The following is a 27,938-nucleotide window of genomic DNA, read 5'->3' as shown; positions in this document are numbered from 1 at the left end:
CAGAAACAACTATTTATCCTGACAATGGGATACTAATATATAGCCATTCAGAAATAACAATTAGATTAAAAATTCAAAAAGAAAAACTGACTAAACTAACATTTCACCTCTACTGATTTTACTAACTATAGACTATTATAAATCTGACCATATTACTCTGGATTTCACCCTTTTTCTTTATAGTTTTCATAAAGACTATTCCCCAATGTGGCTTTGCTTTACTTGATGGACAAAATATAGCATTTGACACTAATAAATGTATTAGTTTTAGCATTATATTTCTAATTATTTCAAAAGCTTTTGATACAGAGAATAAGGGAACATTATTGAGTAAATAAATTGGATTTATGGTTAAAAATGTATACTTCCAACACAGAACTATCTGTTAGATTAATGGGCTGTCATTCTCACAACATGCTAGTACCCCATGGTGTTCGCTAAGGAGCCAATCTTGAGCTACTATAATTTATAACTTATATAAATGATTTACCAAACACGTCCCATAGTATCTTTCACGTTCCGCCTTACATCGGCTCACTAAACATTAAATAAACATTGCCAAATGTTTGCACTCTCATTTCGATCACAATTTAATAGAAGTCAGTCAGCTAGTTTTCCATCACAGCCAATATGATAGAAACAGATTTTGTGCCAATGCATATAGCAGGGTAGCTTTTATGTCCATTGTGTTTTTAAACATGTTTCCAATGGGTGTATTCCCCCTAAATTAAATTAAACAGAATCAATAACCAATAGCAACAGTGCTGGTTTATCTTGCCCTTCAGGTAGAAATGCATAGAAATGGTAAATGTTTTTGAATGTATAGAGGCTAGTGTAAATAACTTTGAAGATGTTTTGCTTCTGCTAACAATTAGCTCATGCGTTTTGCTACATACATTTTTCTATCATGCTGAATCTTTGGCGTCCAAAAACAGCTGTCTGGCACATGGACTGATAATTGAAATGGTTGATGTTGTGCATTATACATTTTAGCAAACTGCCCTGTAATAACGTTAGTCTAGTTTGTTTACTAGACTTAAGAACATCTGAGGGACGGTCTCTTTCTGTCTGTATCATCTGCTTTATTTCAATCTCTGTCCCTCCCTCTTTTTGTCTCTTTCTCTCTCTCTCTCTCTGTCTCTGTTTGTCCCTGCCAACGACCACCTGACCAATCAGTAGATGGTTGCCATGGATACGAGCAGTCATCAGCAGCAGTGTGGGTCTATTTGTCATGTTGTGAGGGAAATTCAAATCATGTCAATTTCCAGAACCAACTAAACCAAATCTTACAACCACCATCTGCCCTGACCTTTGGAACCCGAGGTGTAACATCAACTGGTTAGGTTAAAATAAAAAAAATGAAGGTATATTGTGTGCAAAGGGAGGAAAAAGATCGATTTCATGATCTCTCTATCTCTATGATATAAAACAATAATCAAAGATATATGTTGATTATGTAAGTGTATGTATACAGACAAAAGTATTTTAAAGCTATAGTAGGCAGTATATTTGGGCATCATTGGGCAAAAATCCCATAATAACCTTTCTGCATATTGAAATGCAAGTGGTTTGAGAGAAAACTAGACTTCTGCACCTCTGCTTGGCTCTGTTTTCAGGCTTTAGAAAATCTAGCCTGTGACAGAAGACTTTGGCCAATCACAGGTCATTTCAAAGAGGGAAAGCGTTCCTATTGGCTGTGTACACATGCAGACAGAGAGGGGGGAGGGAGAGCTGCACGAAGAGGTCTCACTCTACTTAAAAATGTGGCCAGTTTTTTGCTTTCTACTTAATGCAGCTGTTATAACCAAATGTTAAGGATCCTCGACCAATGTATTTATTCAGATTTTCTTAGAATTCTCAAATATTAATAATGGTGTTGGCCCAAAAATCTGTCGGGCTCTACGTGTTTACATATGCCCTTTTGCCATTGGAAAAAAAAACATGATAAAATAGGATTTTTTTTTAGAGCAGTAGTTCCACATTTTGGAAAATGCGCTTTATTGTCCTTTCGAGAGTGAGAATTTTGTTACCTTGACAGAGAGCCAGGCTAGTCATTTCCCCGTGTCCAGTCTTTATTTTAAGCTAAGCTAATCTGCAGCGTCATATTTACTACAGCCATGAGAGTGGTAATGATCTTCTCATCTAACTCTTGGCAAGAAAGTGAAATAAGAGTATCTCTCAAAATGTCAATTTCTATAAGATAGTCCTACCATATTCTGTGACAGATGCCCATCCTCATCATAGTGACGTTCCAAATAGTCTGTAGACAGGAGATTGCTGGAGAGAAGAGGACGAAAAAAGTGAGAAGAGCAATAATCATTCTAACATTTAGTTTTAACCTGAACTAAATAAATGCTTGAAAAAACCTGATTGTGTGTTACTATTAGCGGCCATTATGGCTGATTGCTATTTAACAGAATAACACTGCTAGTCACACATTAACTTGCGTGAATCTAGATCAACACATTGATTCATAAATAAAACCAAAATGTGTTCAGATTATTTTATTCCAAGTGTTTAGAAAGCCAGTGAAGGTTTTACATAAATGCAGTCCATTAGAGCAAAATGTGTCGAGTGAGAAGAGGGGGAGGGGAGGTATAATCTTAGCCTGCAGCCAGTCCGTATATAACGCCAACAAGCAGGATGTACAGTACAATACTGTAGGTGGGCAGGAGAAGAATGAGGAAAGATAGGCAGTAAGCGTATGCATGAGAGTACAGTCATGTCATTGACTGCTGTGGTAAACAAACCATAAACACTGTTTGGTGCCTCTGTGGTGCGGATGTGTGAATGCTTTGCAGGCATGTGGTGACTTACTGGTTGAGTTCCAGGTCAAGGATGAAGGATATGCCAAAGGCCTCCACCAAGAAGCTGCTCTGGGCCAGATGGAGGGGCTGAGGGAGGGAGGAGAAGTTGGGAGAAGAGCAAAGAGATGAAAAAAGGGACTTATATTTGATTACATTTACTAAGATACTGATGTAAGTAGCAACAAAAACGCAGAGAAACTGAATCTGATTGATTATGTCTGTCTACTGCTGGTAGATTGATTAAAGATTTGTCCCCTTCAGTAAATCAACTAAATCAATAAAAACCAATGGTCTCATTTGACCAATTTCAAGTTTGTTGATTCGTACTACATACCATACGGAATGTACTATACTAACACTTAGTATAAGTACCGACTTTTTAGTTAGTATACAAGAAGTCAACATAACATATTATACTAACAGATAGGCCCCATTTACACCTGGTATTAACATGTGATCTGTATCTGGATACGTTATCTGTATAATGACATCTGATCAATAGCTTTTTGCATTTACACCTGGTATTGATAAAATGCACTTTCATCATCTCATTTGTGGCCGCAGTGTGATTGGATCTCAATATGCAAATTTGTTAAAAAAAGGTTGGCTGACTTGTCAACAAGGTGAGGCAAGACTTGCTAGCTAACATTACTGCTACTATCTGTAGCTTTTGGGGTAGTAATGCTACAATACTTGCACTATCAGACATCAATAAAACTGTGACCTTGAAATTCCACTGACCATTCCAGTTAACAAGAGTCAGCAAAATGTCCAAAAATCCAATCTTTATTAGTTTTTTTTTAGGTGTTCCTAGAGCTGTTTTACCACCATCCACAATTACTTTTATTATTGTTTTCTTTGCCATTGTTTGAGAAAGTGTCTTATTACAGCACACCCAAAAATCAAGTTTTTGTTTTAGTATGCATACTTTATTTTGTCTGAACACACTACATACTCAAAAACTGCTTGGGATTAGTATGGAGTTGGGACACAGCTTTAGTGTTGTATTTGCATTTATAGGAGTTTCCTGTTCATGAGTTTTGTACTGCAACACTGCACTCCAATCCCCAACCAAATGCATTTTAAATTACTTTATCTCTAAAGCCCATAATCACAAATTTGTCTCAGATGGCTTTGCAAATTGGTCCCCTCTATCCCTAGACATTCAATTCGGAATTCAATTGCTGCATTTACAGAGTAGACAGAAGTAGCAGTAGTGGAATTACAATATGGAAAATGTCTAAATCTCAATACATGTTTGTGCTTCAGTTCCTATTTATGTCTCAGCTATGTGCAAGGAGCTCCAAAGTAGTCAGTAAACTGGCAGATAAACCAACTTGAAGACTTCCAATAATGTGTGGAACTCAAACATAGAATTAGCATCAATTAGTACTAAAAGCTTACTTTTAGATTAATAACCCATGCTCAATCCATGTTGATCCCTGACACTGACTTAAATAAATGACTCACTAATGTGTCAAGTATTTCAGTTTTTCAGGAAGAAATGTGACATAATATGATAAAGAGAGAGTGGAGGAGAGGAGAAGGTTGGTGGATGTTCAATATGAAATAACTGAAGTGTGCATAGAGACCAAAGGAACACAGATATAATAAAGGGACATCCTATTCTAGTAACCTCTCCCTGAAGGCGAGCCAGCCTCATCCATCCCTGAGGCTTTTTAGGATAAAACTGGGTGTTGGGGCTCATCGGCTGTCTAACCTTGCTCCAAGGTGAGACATATCCACATTATAAGACAGCGCTCTGTGGTGGCTCCCATCGGTAATTATTGGCCAAGCTGCAAGGAAGGTCTCATTAGTATTGCCTTGCACTCTCTGCAAACCACTTAGTATAAATCTAAACCTCCACTGGGTCCATATACAGTATGATAAAAAGCCCACAATGGTGCATGTGAGCAGAGATAAGACCGCTGCATCAGAGCTCTGACTGTGGAAATTTGTTATTGTAGTTTTGATTTTAACATCAAATCCCAAATATTCAATTTGACACACCATACAGTATCTCAGCTCAAGACATCGAATTGTATAGTTGATACACACAAATAGGATGGCAATAAGAAAAAAATAACAATTAGTACAAATACAAAGATATTGCTATCTTCTCTTAATATGAGCATAAGATAATTGCTATTGGTAAGATGCAAGCATTATACAGGCTCTGGTAATTTACGATGGGCAGTTGTAATTATTTCCTGACATTTTAACGACTAAAACATTAATGGATTAATAAAAACAAAATAAGCTAAATAACCAAAAAATAACCTTAAACTTAGTTTACAGTAACACTTCCTGTTAATGAGCAACAAGGACCACAGGAAAGAAATTAACTGTCAGGTCATCGCATTTCTCAGTTGAAAGAATCATTTGGAACTTGTTTTTTGACCTTTCTTATGTCTTTTAAAATTGAGATTGTAAACTTGCTAGCAACTAGTTATAACCTACACAAAGAGAAACATTAGCATTGTTTTGGAGTTAGATTTCTGAACTTTTAACTCTGAGGGTACAGTCGGTTTATTAGCAGTTTCTCTGAAAACTGTTAGAAACGAGGGTGATGAGAGTAAATCAAAACAGTAAAGTTGCGGTTCATAAAAACAAAACAAAAAGAGCTGAAAGATGCTGAAATGCTCCACTGAGGTGAGGGGAACTGCATAGTTTGGGTTCATAAGAACCAGCAACAGCATTCACATTACACAGTCGTTTGATGTATTGCTAATATAAAAATACAGATTATAGCAGCTTTAAGTCAAGCAAAAAGTATTTTTACTGGATCCAGCACAACGACTAACACTTTGATGAACATTTTTTAAAAGCATCGTGAACATAAAACATCTATTGTTCAGTCCATGATGTTAACAGATTACTCAGGTACATTTGGTGGATTACATGATAATCCATATATAATTTTTTACATGCTTGCTATTTCAAATGTATGTCAAAAGATTATCATTGCTTGTTAGGATTAATTTGAAGTTTACAGCTAGTAGAGGGACTCTATCTCACATCTAAATTCACATTCTGTAGCATGGCAGCCCTCAGACTTCTCCATGGAAAACAACAAACACACATCTTCCAGAGGGCTGCTCAGTCTCAGAAAAGAGAGGTCATGAGACAGCACGCTGCCCACAGAGGGTAGCTGAAAGTCAGATCTGTGTCATATCCGCTGACAGGCCTGCAGGTGACTGACAGTGTTTATAGTGAAGGTAACGAGAGAGGACAGGTAGAGGTGTGAAATCTAATCTAATGGACTGTACTGGAAAAGAGGAGGTGGCGGCTAGAGGAGGGGGTGGTGGGCTGAGTTTATTCTGCCTTGTTGTGGCCCGGGCAAGTTGGGCATCATGTGTGTGTGTGTGTGTGTGTGTGTGTGTGTGTGTGTGTGGGGTGACAGGGTAAGAGAGTGTCAGACACATGACCTCAAAAGAGAGGACAAACAGGGGTGAATCAGGTCCTGACAGAGAACAGGTGAAGGTTAGAGGTAAATTCATTCTAGAATTTTAGATTATAAATGGGTTTTTTTCTTCGTTTTTCCATTGTAATCCCCCTAGGTATTCTCTGTTGCAATTTAGGTTATCGGGTGGGGGAATTGGTATTGGCAAAATTACAATGCTGTACAGTGTTGGGACATACAATATAAAAATATACATTGAAAAGAAATACAAAAAAAAGAAAACTGCTGATTTAAGGGCCAAGACAAACTATCCATCAGAATTATGATTAAAACATGAAGATTTAAAAAGTCTGTCCAGACTTATTATGAATATAAGAATGTAAAAAGAGGAATGTATTTCAATGACATTATCCTCAAATCATACATGAGTAAAATGTGTAAATCTATCAACTTCTTCTTTGTTTTATAGCTTTTAAGTTTCACTGATGGGAGAATTTCTAGAGAGGGTGGCGGCTTTATTAGAGGTTGGACAGTTGACTGATCTCTTCATCATCTCGTTTTGTCGTTGGAGGCAATCAGCCATTCATCATGAAAACTAAATGACACCCATTTACTGGGGAGACCTTGGTCATAATTTCATCTCAACAGCTAACTGTACAGAATATGTAGAAACAGACTAAATGAAGGGGAATAATAGCCTAATACATGTGTTTAGCTCTGGGTGAGAAAACAAGTCACAGGTGCAGACAACTCACCTGTGCTCCGGCTGTGTAGTTTTTGACCCGGGTGTCCAGGCGGCTGTGGAGCAGCTCCTCCTGGGAGTAGATCTGTTGCAGGAGCCGCTTGGGCTGAACGAGTTCTTCAGGAGGCGGCAGTCTTTCCTCCACCCTCACCCGTTCCCTCAGACCTGCAGAGGACACGAGAGCTTCAGTGCACAGGCAGCGTGAGATGGCAGAGAGCAAAGTGTGGGTTTATGGTTCTGAATGTGATGTTAAAGGTCTTATTTCTGCAGGATTCAACAGCTGATGCTGAGTTGCTTGTTGACACAGATGAAACGATTACACGGTCCTTGTTATTAGACAGGTTGAGCGGACGCAAGAACTGGCAGAAAACGTACTATTTCTTTGTTTTCATCACTAATAATAGGTTGCTTGTCATAAACTAAACAATTAGATGAAAGAAAAGCGTCTCACCTGTCACGGCGCACCGTGCACACACTGCAGCGAACAGCAGGCATCTCACAGCGAGCATGATGCTCACATAGTCCCAGGGATTTCCTCGGTGCGGCGCCGTTAGATGACCTGATGGGAGCCGCGAGCGGAGCTGCAGAACGACTGCTGTTGACAGTGAAGGCAAACAGAACAGAGGGGTTCCTTTAAACGCGGCGACCGCATTTCTCCCTTTCCGCCTGTAGCGAGTTAAAAGCCCCCTGACGAAGCTCCTTTGCTCGGCTCCTGCAGCATGGTGTGTGTCGGTGTCAGAGCTCCGCAGCGTGATCGCACACTCGTCTTTCGGCCTACGCCACTGAGCTTGATTGAAGCACTGAGGCTACGCAAGTAGCACGTGGGGTTTGACGGGCCCACCCACGCTCTTTGATGAGACCTGATGTCCAAAACTCAGGTCATCCAATATTGTATTTGTCAGAATTAGAATAGCCTACATGTTAATTCTTAAAAAGAAAATAAGTTTCTCGTGCATAACACGTTTTAAATGTATTTGACATGGCGCTTTAATCTGCCTTTTCCTTTGTAATAATCATATCATAAAAGCAAACCTGATCAAGAAACAATCATTAATTTTGTTCCAATAGTATTTTTCTTTTCTTATAATGTGCCACTCTTAGACCGACAGCCAGAAAACCTGGAGACTTTTGTTAAATGCCTAAATATCAGTGGTCAGGATCCCAAATAGGAGTCCCAGGATAAAAATTAAAGGTCACAGTCTATGGTCACAAGATGATTGGGACACAAAAGAAAAAATATTTCTGTTACACCCCTAAACAAATCCTGTATTTGACACTACACTGATTTGTTGTTCTTTTGAAAACAGGGTGCTTTCATGTCCATCAGATCTGAGAGGGAAACATTACCATTTGGCTGAGCTGCCCACAGCTCACACAGTAAGACTATATAACCTGTGATGAGAACCAACCACTGCTATAGGTTGAAGGCCCTGAAAACGTATGTCCTCAATCAGCTTCTTTCTATGGAGTGATTGGGTCCTACATGAACACACACTTTTCTGCCAAAGTTAGTACAGTTTTGGTTATTACACTTCAGAGATTTCTGTATTTTTAGTTTTTAAGTTGGCCGGAGTCTGTTGGAAAAGCACATACACCAGTATTTACCAACATTTGAATCAGTCTGATGACAGTTGGTGGGTTATTTAGTTATGGTCAGTCAAATCTGATCAAACCAGACCCACAGTCTGGAAGAAGTTGAGTTTTTGACTGTCATAATACACTTATATGGTATTTTGAATATATACCTTTCTTCTAATTATTGTGCTTCTATATTGAAATTGAACATTCATTCTTAACCTTTGAAACAGCACACACGCACGCACGCGGGAGTCAGTGGAAGGATGGGCCAAGTACTTTGACCTGAACATTTGGTATTCTTTTCCTCTTTCCAACAAAGTCTACACAACAACCCAAAAGATTGTTCTTTCTTTCTTGACAAGCTGAAGTGGTTTAGGCCAGGTTCACCCACACAAAAGATCCCTTCATTCCAACAAATCTGGATAGTTAAGGGTTACGTAACAAGGCTTTGAGATGAGATATCAAATATTGTTTGCGTCAGCTGGGACGATGAGTCAAACAGGACACATCGACCGACCGCTGCCCTTGCCTCATCCTTCCTTCCCCATTTGGCTCTCCTTTAGCTTCGAGCAGAGTCAGCATTCATTAAGACAGCAGGAAAAATTACCCTCAGCATACCCCAACAGTGCTAAACTTTGCTGTTCCTGAGGAACAACTTTTTTCTAAACTATGCAGCAGGAAATGATTATGGTTAAAAACGTTTATTTAAAAACACTGTACAAGAGTTGACTTCACATTTTCCTAAGATAACTGCTTATCTTCCACATACTGAAATCATGTGTGGCATCTCTTTGCTTGTTGCATTCCACATCGGTTTTAAATGCCCATGCAAGATATTCAGAAGAAGGTGAGATTTTAGTTTAGTTTTGTCTATTATGAGCAATGAGTCTTTAATGGTAGGTGACCTTATACTTGGAAAAACTGACAAGTGAAGACAATAAACCTCACTGTAGCTGCACCTTTAGCTGTCCTTCAAAAAACAGAAAAAGCCATTTGACATTAATCAGACAGACTTCTGTCTCACAGGTTGTGCGAGTCCTCCACTCTACGAACGCCTCATCAACGTCGGAGCAAGTGGGATCTGATCCAGATGCAGCACTTACAGTAATTGAGTAATGCCCCCCTTCAGAAAAGCCTCATTAAATTCTCAATACCACCATGTGTTCCCGGACATAGGTGCTGAAAGACTGCAGTCAGCACGACATACAGAATATTACTTAGGGTTCTGTGCATGAGGATGATAAGGGGTTGAGAGGAAAAATGATAATGGACACTCTTCAAATTCATGGGAAGATGCACATCCGCTAAGTAACATCTACGGCAACAACAAAAAAATATACAAAATAACAATCAGCATCTGTAAAAACATCTAAATATTAAATTTTAGTTTGCACTAAGTTTAAAATATTTATTCAGTGTATATTTCATCGACTTATTTTGATGAGCTTAAGTGCTGCCCAATGTCTCTTGCGGTGGGATACGCAGCAGCAAAGTCAAAGACTTACTATTGTAAATGCCTGACACGCCCTCTAAGTAGTGGTTCTTCCAGTTCTTTAAAATGACCAAGAGAATAACCATCAGTGCTGAACCTCAACAATCTGTACCACAGTCCTGGAAAACGCTGAAGGGTCCATTTCTTCCCCACACAGTGAGGTTGCAGGCTTTGACGGTTGAAGGACAGTGTGAAGACGTGACTCGTAGCTGGTGTCGTGCATCCAGGTGCACGGCATGTGGAGGAGCTCCTTGTCGAGCTCACAAATCTGCTCAGTGGGCAACAGAGGAGGAGCAGAGGTCGTTCCAAGCCGTGACAGCAGACCACAGTCCCAGTCAGAGTCCGATGATGATGGAGAGAGCGTGGCTAAGTCAGGGATGAGGGCTGACTCGATGCACACTGAGGTGGAGTGGGATAGTGAACATTGGGAGTCTTGACTGAAAAACGCACTGTGAGATTTATCATTGGGGAAGAGGAGTGGAGGATCACAAATCTTTGCTTTCGAGGAAAGTGGCCGTGATGGATGATCAGCAACAGAAGTGCTGCCATGACCTAAAATGTCCACTTGAATTGGTGCCCAAGTGAAATTCTGTACAGTAGGAACACAAAACGTGGTAAAAGTTTGTTTTGAACCAAGTTTTTCCAAGGCGCATGTTGAAGAGACCTTGTCAAATAATAAACTTCCCTCAGGTTTTGCCAGAATGTCACTTTCTGGTTTGACAGATAGATGCCCTTGTTCAGTCCAACTACTGCTGTAGCCACATTTCACTGCAATTCTCCTCCTTTTGCTCCGGCTGTGTTCAGGGCTGGCTGATCTACAGCGCTTTTTGGGGTTTGGTGCCGTCGCTGACTGTCGAGGCAGGGAACGAGATCTACACGACAACAGCGTAGCACACTCCAAACCATTTTTGGTGGAACATGTGATCCCACTAAATCCAACAAGACTTTCTTGGTTTGATCCCTTTGCTGTATTTGTCAAAGCCACAGAGGGAAAAAGTGCGGTGAAGATATGATTAGGGACTGACTGAGACACACTTTCTGCAGTGTCCATTTCACAAGGGTGTTCTTCCACAGCCTCCTCTGCAGTGTACGGTTGAGGACTGAGGACAGGAGGCTCTGAATACAGGCAGTGTGGCTCCACAATGTGGAAGGGATAAGGGACTTGTGGGCTGAGGACCGGAGGCAGGGAGTAAGGGTCAGGGGATAGGCATGGGGTTTCAAGGCAGGGGGAGAGATGTTGAGTATCCGGCTGCTGGCTGGCTGAGTTGTGGGCTTGTGGTTCAACATCTGAAACAGGCATGGCGGGACTTAAAGCGTGAGGATGGCTGTCAGGGAGCTGGCAGTCTGTGTTAGTAGTGAAAGGCTGGATGTCAGCAGGTGGAGTGGCTGGTGGATTTGGGACAGGAAACTGAACTCCTGGTGATGGGCTGGCTGGGCCAGAGGAAAAAGGACCCCCAATAGGGCTGGAGATGTTAATATTGAATGATGAACCTCGTCTCTGCAGGGCCTGAACAGCATGCTCCGTCTCAGCATCAGTGAGAGGCTCCAGTTCACAGACGGGCAAAGGAGTTGGTGGTCTAGGAGGAGGACATAGAAAATACAAATAATCCTTCATTTAAACACAGAAAAAAACATTGTGGTTAGGAATGCCACAGTGAGAAAAAATTCCCACTGGTTAATAAACAAAGTGACACCGGTATAAGCGATTACACAAGACATTTCACAGGAAAAGATATTTGTCGATGACGCTCAATATCTGTAGATATTAATAACTACTAACTATTGAAGGTCACATATTAAGCTTTTATGTGTTTTCTGTCATATCTACAATGTTATTTCAAATGAGGTAAATGTATTTTAGACACATTACTCCTGAAACATTTTCTGTTAGTAGTATTTGGTTTAAAAACCTTTATTTGTGATTTTTGAGTGTAGAAATTCTGCTATGTTCTATTAGTGTCAACTGCTAACTAAAGTAGCTACATGGCTAGACAGTTAATGTCATCTTGGCTGCCAATGTTGTTAAATTCTCCCCATTACTGTTGAAACATGTCCGATTGGACATTCTCCCCAAATTCCGGTCACTTTACTGCTGGGACATGTCCAGTTGTGTACTCTTTGGTTTAGAAGCCTTTATTGGTGATTTTACACGGTACAAAGTCTTGCTATATACTCCGTTGCAGTAGCTCCAGCTTCAACTGGAGATTCCAGGAAGCACGCTGGCCAATCAGAGCAGACGGGGCTTTTTCGGGAGGAGGAATTAAAGAGACAGGCGCTCCTACAGCGCGTCTCATACAGAGGGTGAATACAGTTCACCCTCAGTTGTTTTTAACATTACAGCAAGTAAACATGTTCTAGTACAAACACAAAAAGCAAGTATAATCCTGAAAATGCTATATAATAGTTGCCTTTAATAACTGCTTACTTTGATATCTGGCCTCTCTGGACAAACTTCCGCAGCTGCACCGCCAAACGGCAAATAGGCACTTTGATTTTCAATTTGACACCAAAACCTCCACCACTCCGCCATCTTATCGGTAAACTCCTTTCCACCTTAAACTTGCTACTCTGTTCTGAGTAGGGTTGCACGATATTGACAAAATGTGATATTGCGATATTGATTATGAATATTTCGATAGATATTAATTTAGATATTTTTAAACATATGTAAAATTACAAAAGTTACGGGAAAACGCATCTAAATAGTTTCTTAACAAATTAAACAAGTTTTCTTACAACACAAGGTTTATTTCAACTGACAGTCATATTGGACTGGTCCAAGATGAATAAATAAATAAGGACCATGTCTACTGAACAGGACATGTTTTACTGGCTGTACAGTATCAAATAAATAAAGAGAACAGGACACAACTTTTCTTTTGCTTCTCTGATTTGTTCCGTTTTGTTGTCTCTATCAATTTCTTCACTTACACTGTCACTCTGTTGAAATATGCACACACGTGGTACACTCCATAGGGTTTGTGCAAGTGGCACGGTAACTGGCCAATGAAACATGATCATTATAGCGTTTCAAGCGGGCTCTAAATCGAACACAACTAAGCCACACAGCCAACGGACGGGACGCAGCGCTCCACAAAATACTGCATACTTATTGCGACACTTTCGATATATCGCAATAACGATATTGAGTCGATATATCTTGCACCCCTAGTTCTGAGACTCTGCTGCAGCACGGAGCAGACACTTCCAGTTTATATTTAGAGCGTTAGTCGTCGAACAAAATAGAATTGATATCACCTTTAGTATTTTACAAATTACAGTTTTTTTGATGAACATGGGCACTGATATGGTGAACTAAATGGGTTTCATTTCTGTAAAAACAAAACAACGGTGAGCAAGCAATGAAATCGGTGTATGCCTGACCACCGGAAACACCGACAACCGCAGCAAGCCTAATTGTGGTCCATTAGGACATTGCTAGGTGATAATCAAAACTCACCGGTTCAGTGTTTCTTCTGACAGTTGAGCTGGATTGGGGTTGAATCCCGGAATCATTTCAGCCACGAGTTGGTCCATCACACTGTAGTTTGAGGGATCCAGCACAAACGCACGGTGCTGATCAGACTGCAAGTGCTGCGAGGGCAAACAAAGACCACAAGTCACAGATGTAAATGTAAAAACAATGAAGGCAAAAACAAATCCGCTATGTGCTAACAAAAGTAATTCTTAAAGATGTTCACCTCCTCCAGATTAGTGAAGGGTTGATGACAGCATTCACAGTAAGACAGGTCCTTTTTGCGTGGCCGCCAAGGGGGAGGGTTACACCAGAGTGGGGTTTGAGATTTGTCCTTAATGCTGCTTTCAACTTTTTTCTTCTCCCTAATTTACAAAGAATGAAGAGTACATAATAGACTTTAGAACCCAGACAGTTTGTTAGCAAAACAATGGTCTGTATCCTTCAAATAATGGCAGTTAAACAAACCTGGTTTTATTTTCTACTTGCTCTGTCTGCTTTTCAAACCGAGGAGGAGGAGGAGATTCAAAGGGACTAAATCGGCCCGAGTACCACAGAGTGGGGAATATCATAGATTGAATATGCAAGGGCTTGTAGCTCCTGGTTAGAGAACAAAACAAAATCATTTAATACACAAGGTCTAAATCAAACAAAAATGTTTTAGCATTTAAAAAGTTATACATGAAAAAGCAAACTGCACATTTGCATGCAGATAAAAAAAAAAGACTTAATATCATAATCATTCCAATATTTTCAAATAAAAAATATTTCACTGCACTTTGCAAAACTGAATGTGAGATTACACATCCGAGATGAAGCCCAGCACGGATAATATGTAAATGTTTCAGGCGTCATGGGTTTTCTCACAGAAATGGACTACACACACATAGCCAGAGCACTTCAATTAACTAAAATGAGAGGGCAAATGAAAAGACCTGTTAGCACATAGAGATCAATTGCTGGAACAAGCAGTGGAGCTTGCAAAAGCCTCATCGAATAGAAATCGTATCCGCTTGAGCTCTGAGCTCCTGGGGAGCTGCATCACTGAGGGGGCTTGTCACATTACACGATGGGACTCCTCAACAGGTTCAATTAAGAAAATCATCTGGGCTGAAATGCAAACCTGCGCCCAGTGGGGTAGGAAACACGGGGACAGGTCCCTGCCACTCGTTGTTTCACTGTCATTCTGTTTGAACTGCATAAAGGATCTAATCTGATACTTATCAACCATGAACCTGGGCAAGCAAAAACAATTCTCTTTGCTAAATTCTAGCTTGGCTTAATTAACTTGGAATCAAACACAAGATTAAAGCAGCTATGAAAAAATATTTTACACTAACAATGTATCAAATGACAATGTGAACGGGTCGTCGTAGTGATGAACCTACAAAGAATTATCCACTGAATCTGCAGCTCCCTTTGGCTTTACGGAGCTTTGCAGCGACTTTCAGTTCAGTGTTTAACTTGTTCAGCCTTCAACTTTACTGTTTTGGTTCATTCTCACAGCATCGTTTTCAGCTGCACAAGGCAGCTGTTTTTAACAAAAAAGCTCTACAAACCCACCGTACACCACCTGTTCAGCCTAATCAGCAGATAGACACAGTTAGCGACTAGCTAGTGAACAAAGTGGAGCATTTAGCAGCTATAGAGCCAGATATTTCCCTCAGGAGTTGAGGAGATTTCTGAGGGAGCAGGTTAGACCTTTTCCCCCATTTAAATCCTCCCCAGCAACTAGAGAGAAAATGGACAAACAAACATAAACTGCACTGAATGAGGGATGACACTCACCTGCTCATGTCTTCAATTTTAAGATAGGGAGACCTCAAAGCTGCAGCTGTAGACCAGGAGAAGTGAAGAGGTGCAGGTAAACAATTAAATAAGCACTTATACCCACAGAAATACCGTATTGTCGGAAAATAAACACATTAGCAGCGCATATACATCAACTAACCTTTGACAACATGGGGACTTTGTTTGGTGCAAGTCTTCTGCATTAAAAAAAAAGAAGTTTAAATAAGACTCATTAACATTAAAGAGCAAAGACTGATGGATTACAAACTCTAACAAAGTGTATAACATTTTAATGGGAGCTTATTTAACTGAACTCATTTTTTTAAGAACTGTTTAACTAATTAATTTATAAATGATTTACTTGCTTGATTTTTTTAAATTTAGAACTGTTATATTTGGATATTTGTTGAACATCTTACCTCCGGCCTCTTGTGTATAGCACTGAAGCTCTCTCGAGTCAGCTGTTTCAAATATAAAATGACATCTGATACTACATTAAGGAACAATACTCACACACTGTTCCTTGGTTAAGAATGTGGCATTTCTATGGTGGTTAACAGCAGCCCTCTTCAGCTGGGATCAGTAAGACACAGCAGCACAGAACAAAAACACTCACATGGTGCCATCTGCTGTGAGCAGAGGTTCACTGCACTACAGATATGAACACCTACAAGCCAAATAATACCTGCAATAAATATGCAGAGGAGGAGAAATCAGTCTGCACAAATCAACTGTGAAGTGTTTGATGGTTATTTATGTGTGCTTTAGAAAGTAATCACTGTGAAACAATCATAAAGTACGCTTTATTTATCTCTCCCTACTGTACAATGACAGAATCAAGTAGCTAAAAAACATAAGTTCTGCTGATATACAGATGGAGTGGAGTATGTGATGTTAGCTGTTCACTGAATATAACGTAAAAGCCCCGCACATTTCTAGTATTTACGGTAATTGTTATGCATTGCTCCCGGGTTGACCCAGGTGATCTCTGAATTGTCATGACCAGGGATACACCCATGTAGACCAGCTTGGCTTGAATTTCCAAATGGCGGGTTGAACCCTGATCAGACAACCCTAGCCCAACCCTGATAGGTGGTGTGAAAGAGGTAGCACAGTCCACCTGAGTATAACCCTGGTTGAACCATTGGTGTGAAAAGGGGTATAAGAGTTCCCTTCAAATCATGTTATTAGTCAAAAGGATACCATCCACATACAAAATCTTCACTCCCCAAGATCGAGCACTGGCCAAAACACTGCTCCCCTGCAGTCGTTCCTACAAGACAGATCCATCAGAAACAAGTCGAGATAACAAACCATGTCAGTCCTCAGTATAACACCAATATTTAAAAAAATAAAGCCCACAGATCTGCAAGATAAACCATTTTCCAGCTGCACTGACACTTACATTGTTGCGAATGGCTTTTTCAAGCAAGGCCTTCCCACGGCTGCCACAGGGCTGTAAAGAAAAATACAGCACAGATATACGTTTCATTCTGGGTTATACTTCGTCCACTGGGATATTGTCCAAATGAGTTGGTAATGAAAACAAGATCAATAACCAATTGTTTTTGTTTGGTATGTGTTTTTGAATGGTTGCATGTAGCATTTCTCACATAAATATATAACAATTTACACTAGTCACAACATATTCACCTGTATCAGGGCAATAGATAGCATATCTAAGTATCCATTTTTTTTTTTTTAAATTCTACAGCAAGAAATATATTTTCTCCTCAACACAGAAAGAGAGGAGTTGCATTTGATTTCTGTTACAATACATCAATTAGGAAAGACATTGCAGACCATATAAGTTAATTCAATAGAATCAGCTGTTTGGTAAAATTGACCTGACCTCAGTAATATTTAGCTTTAACCTTTTTGTGAATTTCTCTTGCCAATTATCAGGTTAATATTTCTTAAGTACCAACACTCTTGTTAGCTGTAAAATCTTTTAAAACATGCATGGGTGATGCTCAGTACCATTGGTCTAGGAGTTCCGGGTCGCCGTTTGTCACTGCTGAGGACACTCTCTCGCTGCATCACAGGACGTTGAGCTTCTTCATTCATCCCCTTTGTCCCTGCTTTGGTGTCAGTACAATTCTCCCCCTTCAGGCCCTCTGGGCTTCCAGTCACAACAAAGCTCACATCCTTGTGCAGGAAACTCTCGACCCTCTTCAGAATAAGAAACAAAAAACAGCATTAGCTCATCAGTTTCTGCTGAGACATCTGTCATAGTCAGACCTTTATCTTTACTTGTACAAAATCTAACTTGAACCTCAGTAGGTATACAATTGATTTATATTCAATAACAGTATTAGTTGGAATGTAGTCAGTTTGGCTACTCTTTAAATTCGTTTGTCTGCTGAAATGATCAGAAACGATGAACAGACTACTCATCAATAGCATAAACATTTTCTTTGCTGTACAAAATTGAATTGTACAATTAGTACAGCAGGTAAAATACAGTAAACAAGAGCAGCTCAGTCAACAGCTAATCTTCAATAAGTGCTTTCTTCCATACTCCTTTCGGTTCAAGATAAAACCTTCTAGACAACTGAAAAAGACAACAACAAAGCAATGTTGTAGTGCTGTATACTAGCACAAAATCAAAAAGTACGACGATACACACAATTGTCACATTTTATGTTTCATAAACGTTTTTGCAAGAATGTGATGTACTGTTAGTAGCACTTTTGGCTACTACAACTTTTTCAAAACTGAACCAAACATTTTTTCCTGCCACGGATCAGACAAAAATGTTTGATTTTTCTCTTGACTTTGAAGGCAGGCAAATGTATGCAAATTGCTTGCATTACTGTTTATACCTAAAGTGTCACTGCCTAGATCAAAATCTGATAACAGTAGTTGTATATAAACAACAACAACCACCACCAATGTTTACAGCAAGGATCCACAGGCATACTGCCTTTAGCTTCACACAGGCTTACTCCTCCTAGAAGAAATACAGTCTCCAGAAGCAGGGCTGTTGGGCGTTTTTTTACACTGTCCAGGTAGAAGGTCTTCCCCTCCAGCTTCTTCTGCCCAGGACATAGTGAGCCCAGAAGGCCTTGCTCCTCCGCATACTGCTGGTGCTGCATGGTCCTGGTGCAGTAAACTTTACCGAAAAACACCAGGACCCTACTGAAAGGAGAGAACAAACACAAGTGTTAATAAAATGTATGCATAAACATTTGACAGAGAGCAAATTAAAAACGCAAGGCATGTAACGTTAGCGTTACTTTACTACCAAACTACAACAGCACAATTACGTTAAATGCATTATTAACCTAGCCACCTCCCTGGCTAGATAGCATACTTAGCTGTAACGTTAATTCGTTGGTTAGCGTTAGCTGACCTGAGTTTAGCTTTTTCAATATAGACAACGCCTGGGCCACCAAAACAATAGTTTGTAATGAGGTTTAATAGTCTGTTAAACAGCTTTCCACGTCGTCGGGGCGAAAAAGAAATAAAGAGCCCACTTACTTTTTGTTACTGTGCTGGAGAAATGCGATAAAGAAAGCAACCGCCGCTTTTTTTTTTAAAACACGACGAACGTAAAGTTAACGTCACATCCGGAAAAACGCTGCCTTCGCGTGCTGGCAACGGGCTTCTGAACGACCCTTCAGAATGGTCTTTAATCTTTTGTAATTAAGTAAAATTAAATTGAAATTGATTCTGATTATTAGGCAGCTCATAACAAGTCATCCTCTCGATCAATAACGTAATCTAAAAGTCAATGATTGTATTTGTTGTTGTTTTGCCAGCTGGAACCTCAACCTCAAGTGGGAAAATACACATTTTATCAATTCTTGCCCAGTAGGGGGCAATGTGTCTGTGTGTAAATAAAGTAATCTCATTTAAGAAACTACATTGGCAATTTGAATCTTTATACTTGCCTTCATCTAGTAAACTATAACCCATATATTTAAATGGATTAAATATATTCATTATTAGTAGAAAATTCAACATTCCACCCACTGGATGATTTAAACTTATACATAATATATTAGACTTAGACTTCTCTTTATTGATCCTTTTGGGATGACTCCTGCAAGGAAATTAGATTTCCAGCAGCAGATTTCAGCAACTTACAAAACACTTGTATAGAAAATAAAGAGGTATAAAAAATACAGTATAGAAAATACCGTATAAGAATAACAACAATAAACCTTTAGCTAAACATATGAAGTAAACTGCAGATAAACTGCAGATAAATATATAGGACTGTGTATGGCATTGTGTTATTATACAGTAAATAAAAGACATTTAGCATAAATTAGCAGTTAAGAGCAGTTAGAGTGTCCAGGTATGTATGTGAGTAGAGTAGTATTTTATACTGTTATGACACAAACATTGTTAAATGTAAGACAAAGACCACAAGGCAAATACCAATTGTTTATTCAAAACATGCACTTTTTGTTCATAAAAATATTTTTCACAAAACACTGGCACAGTGCAAAGGACTAGCCTTAATGACATTTCAATTTGAAAATCTGAAAATAAAAGTATGTATAAATGACAAGGAATTCTTTATACCAAACCTGGGGGGGAAACAGAACACGCAGATGCACTAGTTATGTTCTATCACATACATTACACAAACTAATGGACTAATGGTGGAGAAAACCTTCATAGCATAAACTTCAAACAAACAAAAGATATGTCAAAAAATGTAACCGCTTGACAATAAGACACTGACAACAGTTTTAACAACAGGGTTAGGTCAAACACTTCCACTAACCAATTCATTTCAAAATCTGTCAACACATTAATGAACTTCTTTTCTCTGTCCCAAAAATACACAGAAGCCGTTAAATTACCAACTGAAAACATACTCTCTCATTTTTAATGGCTGATCTAAACCTGGTTTTGTGAAAATAAGACAATTTTGCATACTCAGAAACAACATCGTGCAAAGCTTAACCCCTGGATGGGATTTGAAACTACTCACGTAGACAGTAAGACTTAGCTTCTGTTTTCAGTCCATAGTGATGAGGACATTTGACTGGCTAATTAAGGCACCTGAGATTACAGCATGGAGGCCTCTGCATATTCACAGGGATTCAAAGACAGCACCAACATCTTTCTGCAAAAGCTAATTAACAAAATATAGACATTTTCTACAGAGTAGCAACACACATGTATTCAGACTTAAAGGGTTACATCATCTTCAATGGTTTTCTTACAATATTCCATTTCTGTTCCATTTACATATTAGTAGCAGAATCTATCTTGTACTGTAGAGTTTTAAGGCTACTTAAACCTGAATACTAATACACTATACTGACTCTGCTATTACTGGCAAAGTATATATATATATACTATTTATTATCCCTAGGGCTGTTTAGGTTTATATATTTCGCTATCAGTGGACTGGTACAAGATAGATCCTGACACTAATAATTTCACCTTACTAATTTTAATGGTATGAATACTATTGAAAAGAATGTAAACTGGGTGCCGTGCCCATTTTTTATAAACAGTGTGGACCCACAAACATAAATACTGTGTTGGTCTGAGAAGGCTTTGCATTGTTTAAAAATAACAAAAACATAAGTCACAGTCTGTAGTTCAGATCCACTCTGAACCATTTATGACTCCATATTTGCTGCTACTACTGGTGCTGCTGCCTCTGTCCGTGTCTGCCTTGCTTGAGGTGTGTTTGGAGGCCTGCCAGTGTTTACGTTCACGGTGAGACTTGCTGTGGTTATTACAGTGGCTCTGTGGCTGTCTGTAGGCCGGATTGTCAGCCTCCAGCTTGTTCTGAGGATGACGAATGTCCTTATGACCACCTCTGAGGGCATCTCCCATCCCTGCTCTGCAGGGGTTTTCATCATTATTGGTGTACTGCTGACGCTCTTCTTTGGCAATGTTCACGCTGTTCTGCCGGCATGCCATCTTTGCATTAGTGAGATCAGTGATGGGTAGTGGCTGGTTGTGGTGCCCTGTCGATACCAGAAGAGGCTTGATGGCAACGTTGTACCCAGGTGGAGCTGATGGTGCGTTCCAAGAAAAAGGGTAGCTGCTGCAATCCTCTCCACTCAATCCCGCCTCATTAAGAGATCCTTGTGCCAGTGTCAGCCCGTACAGCTCATTGTCAGGGAGCTGCACCCGGCGGGAGCGTACAATCTCACAGATGGTACCTATGCCCAGGTGAAGCATCTCCCATATATTGAGTACCAGACAGAGCAGGGAGACTGTGTACATGATGAGAAGGAAGATAGTTTTCTCAGTGGGCCGTGATACAAAGCAGTCCACACTGTGAGGGCAGGGCAGGTCGGAGCACACGTAGGTCGGAGGTACAGCAAATCCATACAGGGCATACTGTCCACACAAGAAAGCCACCTCCAGCAAGGAGCGGGTCAAGAGCTGCAGGACATAAATACGCATCAGTCCATCCTCTTTGATACGTTGACGCCCATCATGGCGCACCTTGACCTTTGCTTGTCCCTCACCACTGTTTCCTTTCGCTGCTCCACCACCATCACTCTCCGCCTCTGCCATTTCATAGATCATCGGGTCTTCCTCTTGGTCATCCTCGGCCTCTTCAATGCCCCTATGCTGCTTTCGGCCTGCAAGATAGGGCTTCTTGGGTTTCCTCTGCGAAAATCCCCTCACTCCACCGCTGTCTGCCTGCTCCTCTGCCCGAGCAATTTTGTTGACAGCGTAGCCCAGGTACATGAGTGAAGGCGTGGCCACCAGGATGATTTGGAAAACCCAGAAGCGGACGTGTGAGAGTGGAGCGAAGGCATCGTAGCAGACGTTCTCACAGCCCGGCTGGCCTGAGTTGCAGACAAACTTGCTCTGCTCATCGTAGTAGATGGACTCCCCTCCTACGGCTGTCAGCACAATGCGGAAAACAATGAGGACAGTGAGCCAGATCTTGCCCACAAATGTTGAATGGTTGTGGATTTCTTCCAGCAGGCGAGTCAGGAAACTCCAACTCATGGTAGTGGCAGGGACAACATACACCTCCTTTTACTTCCCTGTGGAGAGAAAAGAAATGATTAAACTCTGTACCATGCAGACAAGGAAATTACCCACATTAATACTAATAATTCATTTATTTAGATCTTCTTATAGTAAAATATTTTTGCCATTTAAAGACAATCAAAATTTCTGCCCATAACTTTACAGGCACACCTTCCTTCTTAACAGTGTCTGATATGTGGAGAGAAAAACGAAAAAAGAATATTTATTAACCTGTCTTTTAGTGAGTGTCTCTCAATTTGTCTATGTTTCCCTCACACACAGAATACACATTTTATTTCTACAAATAAAGACATTACATACCCTTCTGCTGTGTTCACAAAGTGTTTTAGCTCCAAGCACTTTGTCTTTCCTCCAGTATACATGGTTATCAAATGCATTTCTGCACAATAACAAAAAATGTATCCTTGATTCTCTTAATATCTATGCCCCTAAGCTCATGCCTAAACATACCCTTGGCATTAGTACACAAAGGGAAGAGTAATGACAACAATGGAATGTCTAACCATAATTGCTATTGTTAACTGAACGTTCCTGATCATTCAGATGTTCCACAGAATTACAAACTTTCTCATCTGGTTTAAGAAATAAAAGCTTTGTTTTTGTGCTGTAAAATGACTACTGCAAAAAAAACCTGAAGGTGAACCAGCAAAATTACTTAAACTATCCACCAATTATGTAATTTAAAAAAACATTACTTTATTACAATAATATATTTAATTAGTTATGATAAAGGAGGAAGTACTCCACATAAGGAGTTGTGTTGATACCCATAGTATGAGGGTTAGCATTAGGGGACTTATACATTACAGTAAATGTGTTAGCATTTAAAAGTTTTTTTAGTAGTCTTTTGTAGTTTGTTGAGTTATTGCTTCAGTAAATTAAAAATGTAAGACCTTTATTATCAGACTTCTATCAGCTGTGGAATGTGAATTAACTTCAACTGTAACCACCAGTTATCCCTATTCCCTAATGAATGTGACATGAATTCACGTAACAAAAAACTGAAGTAAAGACATTCACTGGTTATCCATAATGGCACTAGCACATATTATGAGACATTAGTATTTGCATACTAACATATGACATTAACCCCTTCCTAACACTACCCTTCTGTGATAGGAGGTACAACATGGGATTTGTGGATTATAAACTAATGTGTTTTACTCTTATATACAGTACATTGCTTTTCAAATATAATGCAGACAAAGAACAGCATGTTTATAATTAATGGATGGAACAACACAACAACAATATGGACTACCACATACTAACTTTAAATGCGGCTGAGGATGAAGCAGCACACACACACACACACACACTCAAATGTCTGAAAAGATGAAAAACAAAAGAATGAAATGATGAAGAATGTATGATTGGTATAACATGAATACTTTCCTCTCTCAGCCCTCTAATGAACTACACCACATCATACAGTACCTAACCCTGAACAATCTCTGTTTAACCTGCAGACATCCATCTGCCCAAAACCTACGCAGCAGACCTCTCCACGAGTCACTCATGTAAGAGGAAATCTAAAATGTTCAGAAATCTGTGGGGCAGACTATGTCTCCATGTGTGATGTGTATGCGTGTGTATGAGCTCAGAGGGTTTCTTAGGATAGTTTATATTCCAACTATCGAGGCTCCTGCACGGTTGCTTTTAATACCATGCACTTGACATCCATCTACCATCTGGGGATAGAGACAGAGGCAAACAAGGTCCAGTGATAAAGGAACAGCCTTGAGGTTGTTCTGTGGCTGTCACTGTATGAAGTCAATTATGTTTTCATACTGTTCGGCAAAATAAAAAAGAAGCTTGTTTCAGTGTTTCAGGTTTAAATCAAAAAGTTATTCTTTTACTCAGCTTGCCATTTTAATCTTAGTGTAACCACACTATTTGGCCAAATTAGGCCTTCTGGTTATTTCCATAGATGTGCCTGACCACATGAAAACGTAACATGGGATTTGTTGTTGTTAGTTTTATGATTGAAACGATTAATTAATGGGTATAAAATTAATCAACCGCAACTTTGATAATTGACTGTTTTCTTGAAAATTGTTCAATAAAAAAAATGGTTCCAGCTTTTCAAATGTGAGGATTTACTGATTTCCTCTGTTTTATATCAATGTAAATTAAATACATTGTAGGGATGGACCGTTAGTCTGACAAAACAAGACATTTGAATATGTTCCTTTTCATTATTTTATGAAATTTTATCAAAATAAGTACTCAAAACAGTAATTGATAATGATAATAACTGCTGCCCTAATTTGTTCTGATTACTTATTACACATTGCGAATTAATTGTAATCAAATATATTTTAAGGTGACTATTTTTCAGTATGCAAAACTCTGGCAACCCCAGATTAAAATGTGTTTATACAAGGCTCCCACACGTTTATTGATGCCATGCTGCTAAAAGTTTCCCTCACTGACACTTCATTTATAATAAGCATACTGATTTACTGTCGCATTGAGTCAGTGTGACATTTTATTAAAAAAAACAACCTGCAATGAAACCAGGTCCAGCTGCTGTTAACATGCTCTCCTACAGTCTCACTCTGTAAAGAAAAAAAGTTCTGTCTCATTAAGAGTCACATGCCCTTTAAAACTGCACATCTGGCCATGTTGTGTAATGTACTATTTGGAGGCCCAGTAGCACCGCAATCACCACCCAAACACAAGTCCCGTGGATGGCAAGAAACTGGGAACATTCCTTCACATTGCTAATTTTCAGCTCTGCTCATCAGCAAAGCAAATCATGCTGCTGCACAGCAATACAGCAGAAACCAATTTAATTGCAAGCCATACAATCAGGAATTTTAGGTCATGAGAAGAATCCTATGTAATGCCTAACCATCCAAACATAGACACAAACATATAGATTTAGATGGAATAAGATGAACATGACATGCCACGTGTAAATGATTGCCTTAAAGCTGTTGGTGCCAGATTTTTGTGATAAACACACCATTCTCTCAAACCAGAGCCTGCTGTTAACACTTTTTCTGGCAAGTATCTATGTGAAACCACCGAATGCAGTGATGAAGGACCAGAAAATGAACCCATAAAACTGCAAATTAAGTTCATTCATTCTTTGCAAAAACTGCCACGTCTCAAAATATAGCAACCGCGCCATAGCCCAAGTTGCTAGTAGTGCCACATTGAATGCCTAAAGGTGATACATTGCATTTTCCCCCAGATGTCTCCCAGCCAGACCAACAGCCTCCAGTTTCCTACCGCGCCAGTAAAATAACTATTTAAGGAGTGTTACTGTAAAGAGCAGCCAGCCTTGTACATGCCTATCTAAGAAGGCTTCAAGCTGTGAACGTGAAGGTTTGTGGTTTCCTTCAAAGCAGTTAAAGTGATGCTCTACCCAAAATCTATCTTTTCAGCATGAAACACTCACCCACCCACACTACTAACTTTAAAGGCGACTGTAAAAAGTTTGTAGTCTGCTGACAATGCACTTCCCTTTTTTTAAAGGTATATTTTGGAGGTATTTTTTCTTGATGAGAGACATTCTTACAAACTAGAAAACTGACGGGGAAAAGCCTTTAGACGTGCATCATAATGCACACTGTGTCTGTGTGTTGCCCTTTAGACCTCAAGGCCACCAAGATGTCCCAAGACTGGACTTCCTGTACATAAATCAGAGCATGGCTAAGTATCAATCTGCTACAACTTCACCTAGCGCACATGAAGAGAAGGGAACAAAGAAATCTGGTGGTAATAACTAGCAGACTTGAGTCCGATGACAATAACAAGCAGATACAATTTCTTTCATTACGATGCCTGCATTACCAAGTTACATACGTCCCGACAAACTTACTTTGTCCAGAGGAAATGCTGCAACGAAGGACTGCAAGTGTAATTACCCAAATTCATCTCCCATCACTGTATATCCAGGCGTGGATTCCACAGGGTACTTTGTTGTCACTTTGTTACTACAAAACAGTGTGTGTACAACATAAGTTGATCTAGACACAAGCCTCTAGCGTAGAGAGCTAATTTGTCATGAAGAAGCAGCTAATGCAAGCTTGCATACAAATGAATCATCCAGCTAACGAGCTGGGAACTACCCAGTATTACTATATGAACAGGAGAATTGGTGCCTTGTATAGTTGTTATTATTGTTGTTATTTTCCTCTTTTGCCCAGTGTCATGTCATGAGTCTTTTCAGTGAAAAGTCTACTTTGTCTTACCTTCACATTTCACCATGTTATTTTACTATGGAAGTAAACACAATCCATGGACTGTATTGTGCCTCCTCTGCTAAATTAGCCTTTAACATTAGTGTACTTTTGATATGATTACCATTACAAGTTGAATTCTGAACAGACAGACAATGACAGGTTTCTATTGTTTATCTTGTGATATGTTTATCATGTAACATATTTATAGGTGGTTGGACATACAGTGTCCAAAAACATGCTTATTTGTAGATACTATTATTACTACTACTACTACTACTACTACTACTACTAATCCTTGCACAACAGGCACTGGTCCTGCTACTCCTTCTTCTCAAATACTAAAACTAATAATAATAAAATATAACATTTTCTAAATGTTAGTGTTCTTACAGAACTGGGTCTAATGAATTTGAATTATCATTCAATGTATTTTTGCATACTGAAGTGAATCTTATAACCTGTTTTTGTTTTATCCTTCCTAGCCTCCTCGTTTCCCCGACCAGAATTCATAGATATTTCAAACCCCATGTGCCTGCAGTGAACAAAGATAACACCATAAAACATTTGTCTAATCAAATTCCTCACAGTTTTATATTGGACAGGAGAATTGTTAACTGAAAATTAACTGTTAGAATCAAAATTGAAATTAATAGTTATGTTCTCCCCCTGCACATTGAAAACCACAACTGGAGGCCCCCAGATATCATTTTGAATGCTTGCAACGTTAAGCTAAGAGAAAGACCCCCAACAAGTTTGTTTTTTCGTTTTAACATTGACGAAAATACATTTTGTAAAATGCTTATTAACGGATATCAATAAATATCAAGTATAATTGTCAGGTTATTGTAACTTAAAAGCTTGTAAAACATAATAGATATATAGTTAGTCTGCTAGTAACGTTAACCGAACCTGCATTAGTAACGTTAACATACCTAACGTTAGTAACCTTAGCTCTAAATCAGCTAACCTAGCATGGTCGTTTGAAAATACGCTTTTCATGGTATTTCTAGTACCTCACCTTTTCCCTATACTCGTCCAGTAATTTGTTCTTAAATATACTTTCACAAGTAACAGGATACCGTCGTATATTGCCTTCCTCCTGTGTGAATTCAGATAGCATCCTCACCTTTTCACATGCACATTTGGCGCCGCTCCCCTCCGCCAGAAAACTGCATCAACGTTCACAAATCACCCGGAAAGATACGGTACTTCTGTGCATGGAAAATAAGATCGTCAGTGCCGAATTGCAGAAAAAAGTACGGCATTGACGTTTACTCATAAAAATGTCACTCAAAGTTTTAAGTGATGGAAGTTTTTACTAATTTGAATGTTAAATTGACCTTTTTATCCCGAAGACTAGGCTGGTGACCGGAGAAGAAGAGAGCATTGTATGAGTAGAGGAAGACAAACGGACTGGTGCATGGCAAGGAGGGGTGTGTGTGTGTGTGTGTGTGTGTGTGT

General features: G+C 39.5%; 3 protein-coding genes across 14 annotated transcripts in view; all 3 read right to left on the bottom strand.

The window, feature by feature from the left end:
• The window catches only part of adam11 (ADAM metallopeptidase domain 11), a 29,943-nt gene extending 22,124 nt beyond the window's left edge, over positions 1-7,819 (bottom strand). The window contains exons 1-4 of one of the 5 annotated variants that reach the window (XM_031315111.2): positions 7,404-7,819; positions 6,966-7,135; positions 2,818-2,894; positions 2,211-2,277 (exon numbers count right to left, since the gene is read on the bottom strand). In XM_031315111.2, coding sequence (XP_031170971.1) covers positions 2,211-2,277; positions 2,818-2,894; positions 6,966-7,135; positions 7,404-7,461 — 372 coding nt within the window. In that variant the 5' untranslated portion in view covers positions 7,462-7,819. The remainder of the gene's footprint in view (positions 1-2,210; positions 2,278-2,817; positions 2,895-6,965; positions 7,136-7,403) is intronic. The other 4 variants (XM_031315112.2, XM_031315117.2, XM_031315115.2 and 1 more) reach the window with 4 other exon arrangements.
• Positions 7,820-9,215: 1,396 nt separating this feature from the next.
• dbf4b (DBF4 zinc finger B) lies at positions 9,216-18,902 on the bottom strand. 3 transcript variants are annotated; one of them, XM_031315157.2, is made up of 12 exons: positions 18,772-18,902; positions 18,237-18,429; positions 17,269-17,460; positions 16,694-16,744; positions 16,492-16,561; positions 15,708-15,772; positions 15,449-15,485; positions 15,286-15,331; positions 13,966-14,097; positions 13,724-13,862; positions 13,483-13,616; positions 9,216-11,599 (listed from the first exon to the last, which is right to left on the bottom strand). In XM_031315157.2, exons 2-12 carry the CDS (start codon positions 18,384-18,386, stop codon positions 10,108-10,110), a joined length of 2,508 nt encoding a protein of 835 aa, XP_031171017.1. In that variant the 5' UTR covers positions 18,387-18,429; positions 18,772-18,902; the 3' UTR covers positions 9,216-10,107. The 3 variants fall into 3 exon arrangements, with proteins under 3 accessions (XP_031171017.1, XP_035853376.1, XP_035853375.1); XM_035997483.1 differs by having other exon boundaries at positions 13,987-14,097; XM_035997482.1 differs by having other exon boundaries at positions 18,237-18,426; positions 18,772-18,898.
• A 970-nt stretch (positions 18,903-19,872) lies between these two features.
• LOC116061188 (gap junction gamma-1 protein-like) lies at positions 19,873-27,938 on the bottom strand. Of its 6 annotated transcripts, XM_035997487.1 has the most exons (4): positions 27,817-27,938; positions 27,604-27,682; positions 26,936-27,009; positions 19,873-22,274 (listed from the first exon to the last, which is right to left on the bottom strand). In XM_035997487.1, exon 4 carries the CDS (start codon positions 22,234-22,236, stop codon positions 20,860-20,862), a length of 1,377 nt encoding a protein of 458 aa, XP_035853380.1. In that variant the 5' UTR covers positions 22,237-22,274; positions 26,936-27,009; positions 27,604-27,682; positions 27,817-27,938; the 3' UTR covers positions 19,873-20,859. The 6 variants fall into 6 exon arrangements, 4 of the variants coding, with proteins under 4 accessions (XP_035853380.1, XP_035853379.1, XP_035853378.1 ...); XR_004896353.1 differs by lacking the exon at positions 26,936-27,009 and having other exon boundaries at positions 19,873-20,383; positions 20,426-22,274; positions 27,604-27,936; XR_004896352.1 differs by lacking the exon at positions 26,936-27,009 and having other exon boundaries at positions 19,873-20,693; positions 20,739-22,274; positions 27,604-27,935.

Source organism: Sander lucioperca, chromosome 22, assembly GCF_008315115.2.
Source record: "Sander lucioperca isolate FBNREF2018 chromosome 22, SLUC_FBN_1.2, whole genome shotgun sequence".
NCBI classification, from domain to species: domain Eukaryota; kingdom Metazoa; phylum Chordata; class Actinopteri; order Perciformes; family Percidae; genus Sander; species Sander lucioperca.
This window is presented reverse-complemented; position numbering and strand designations above follow the sequence as displayed.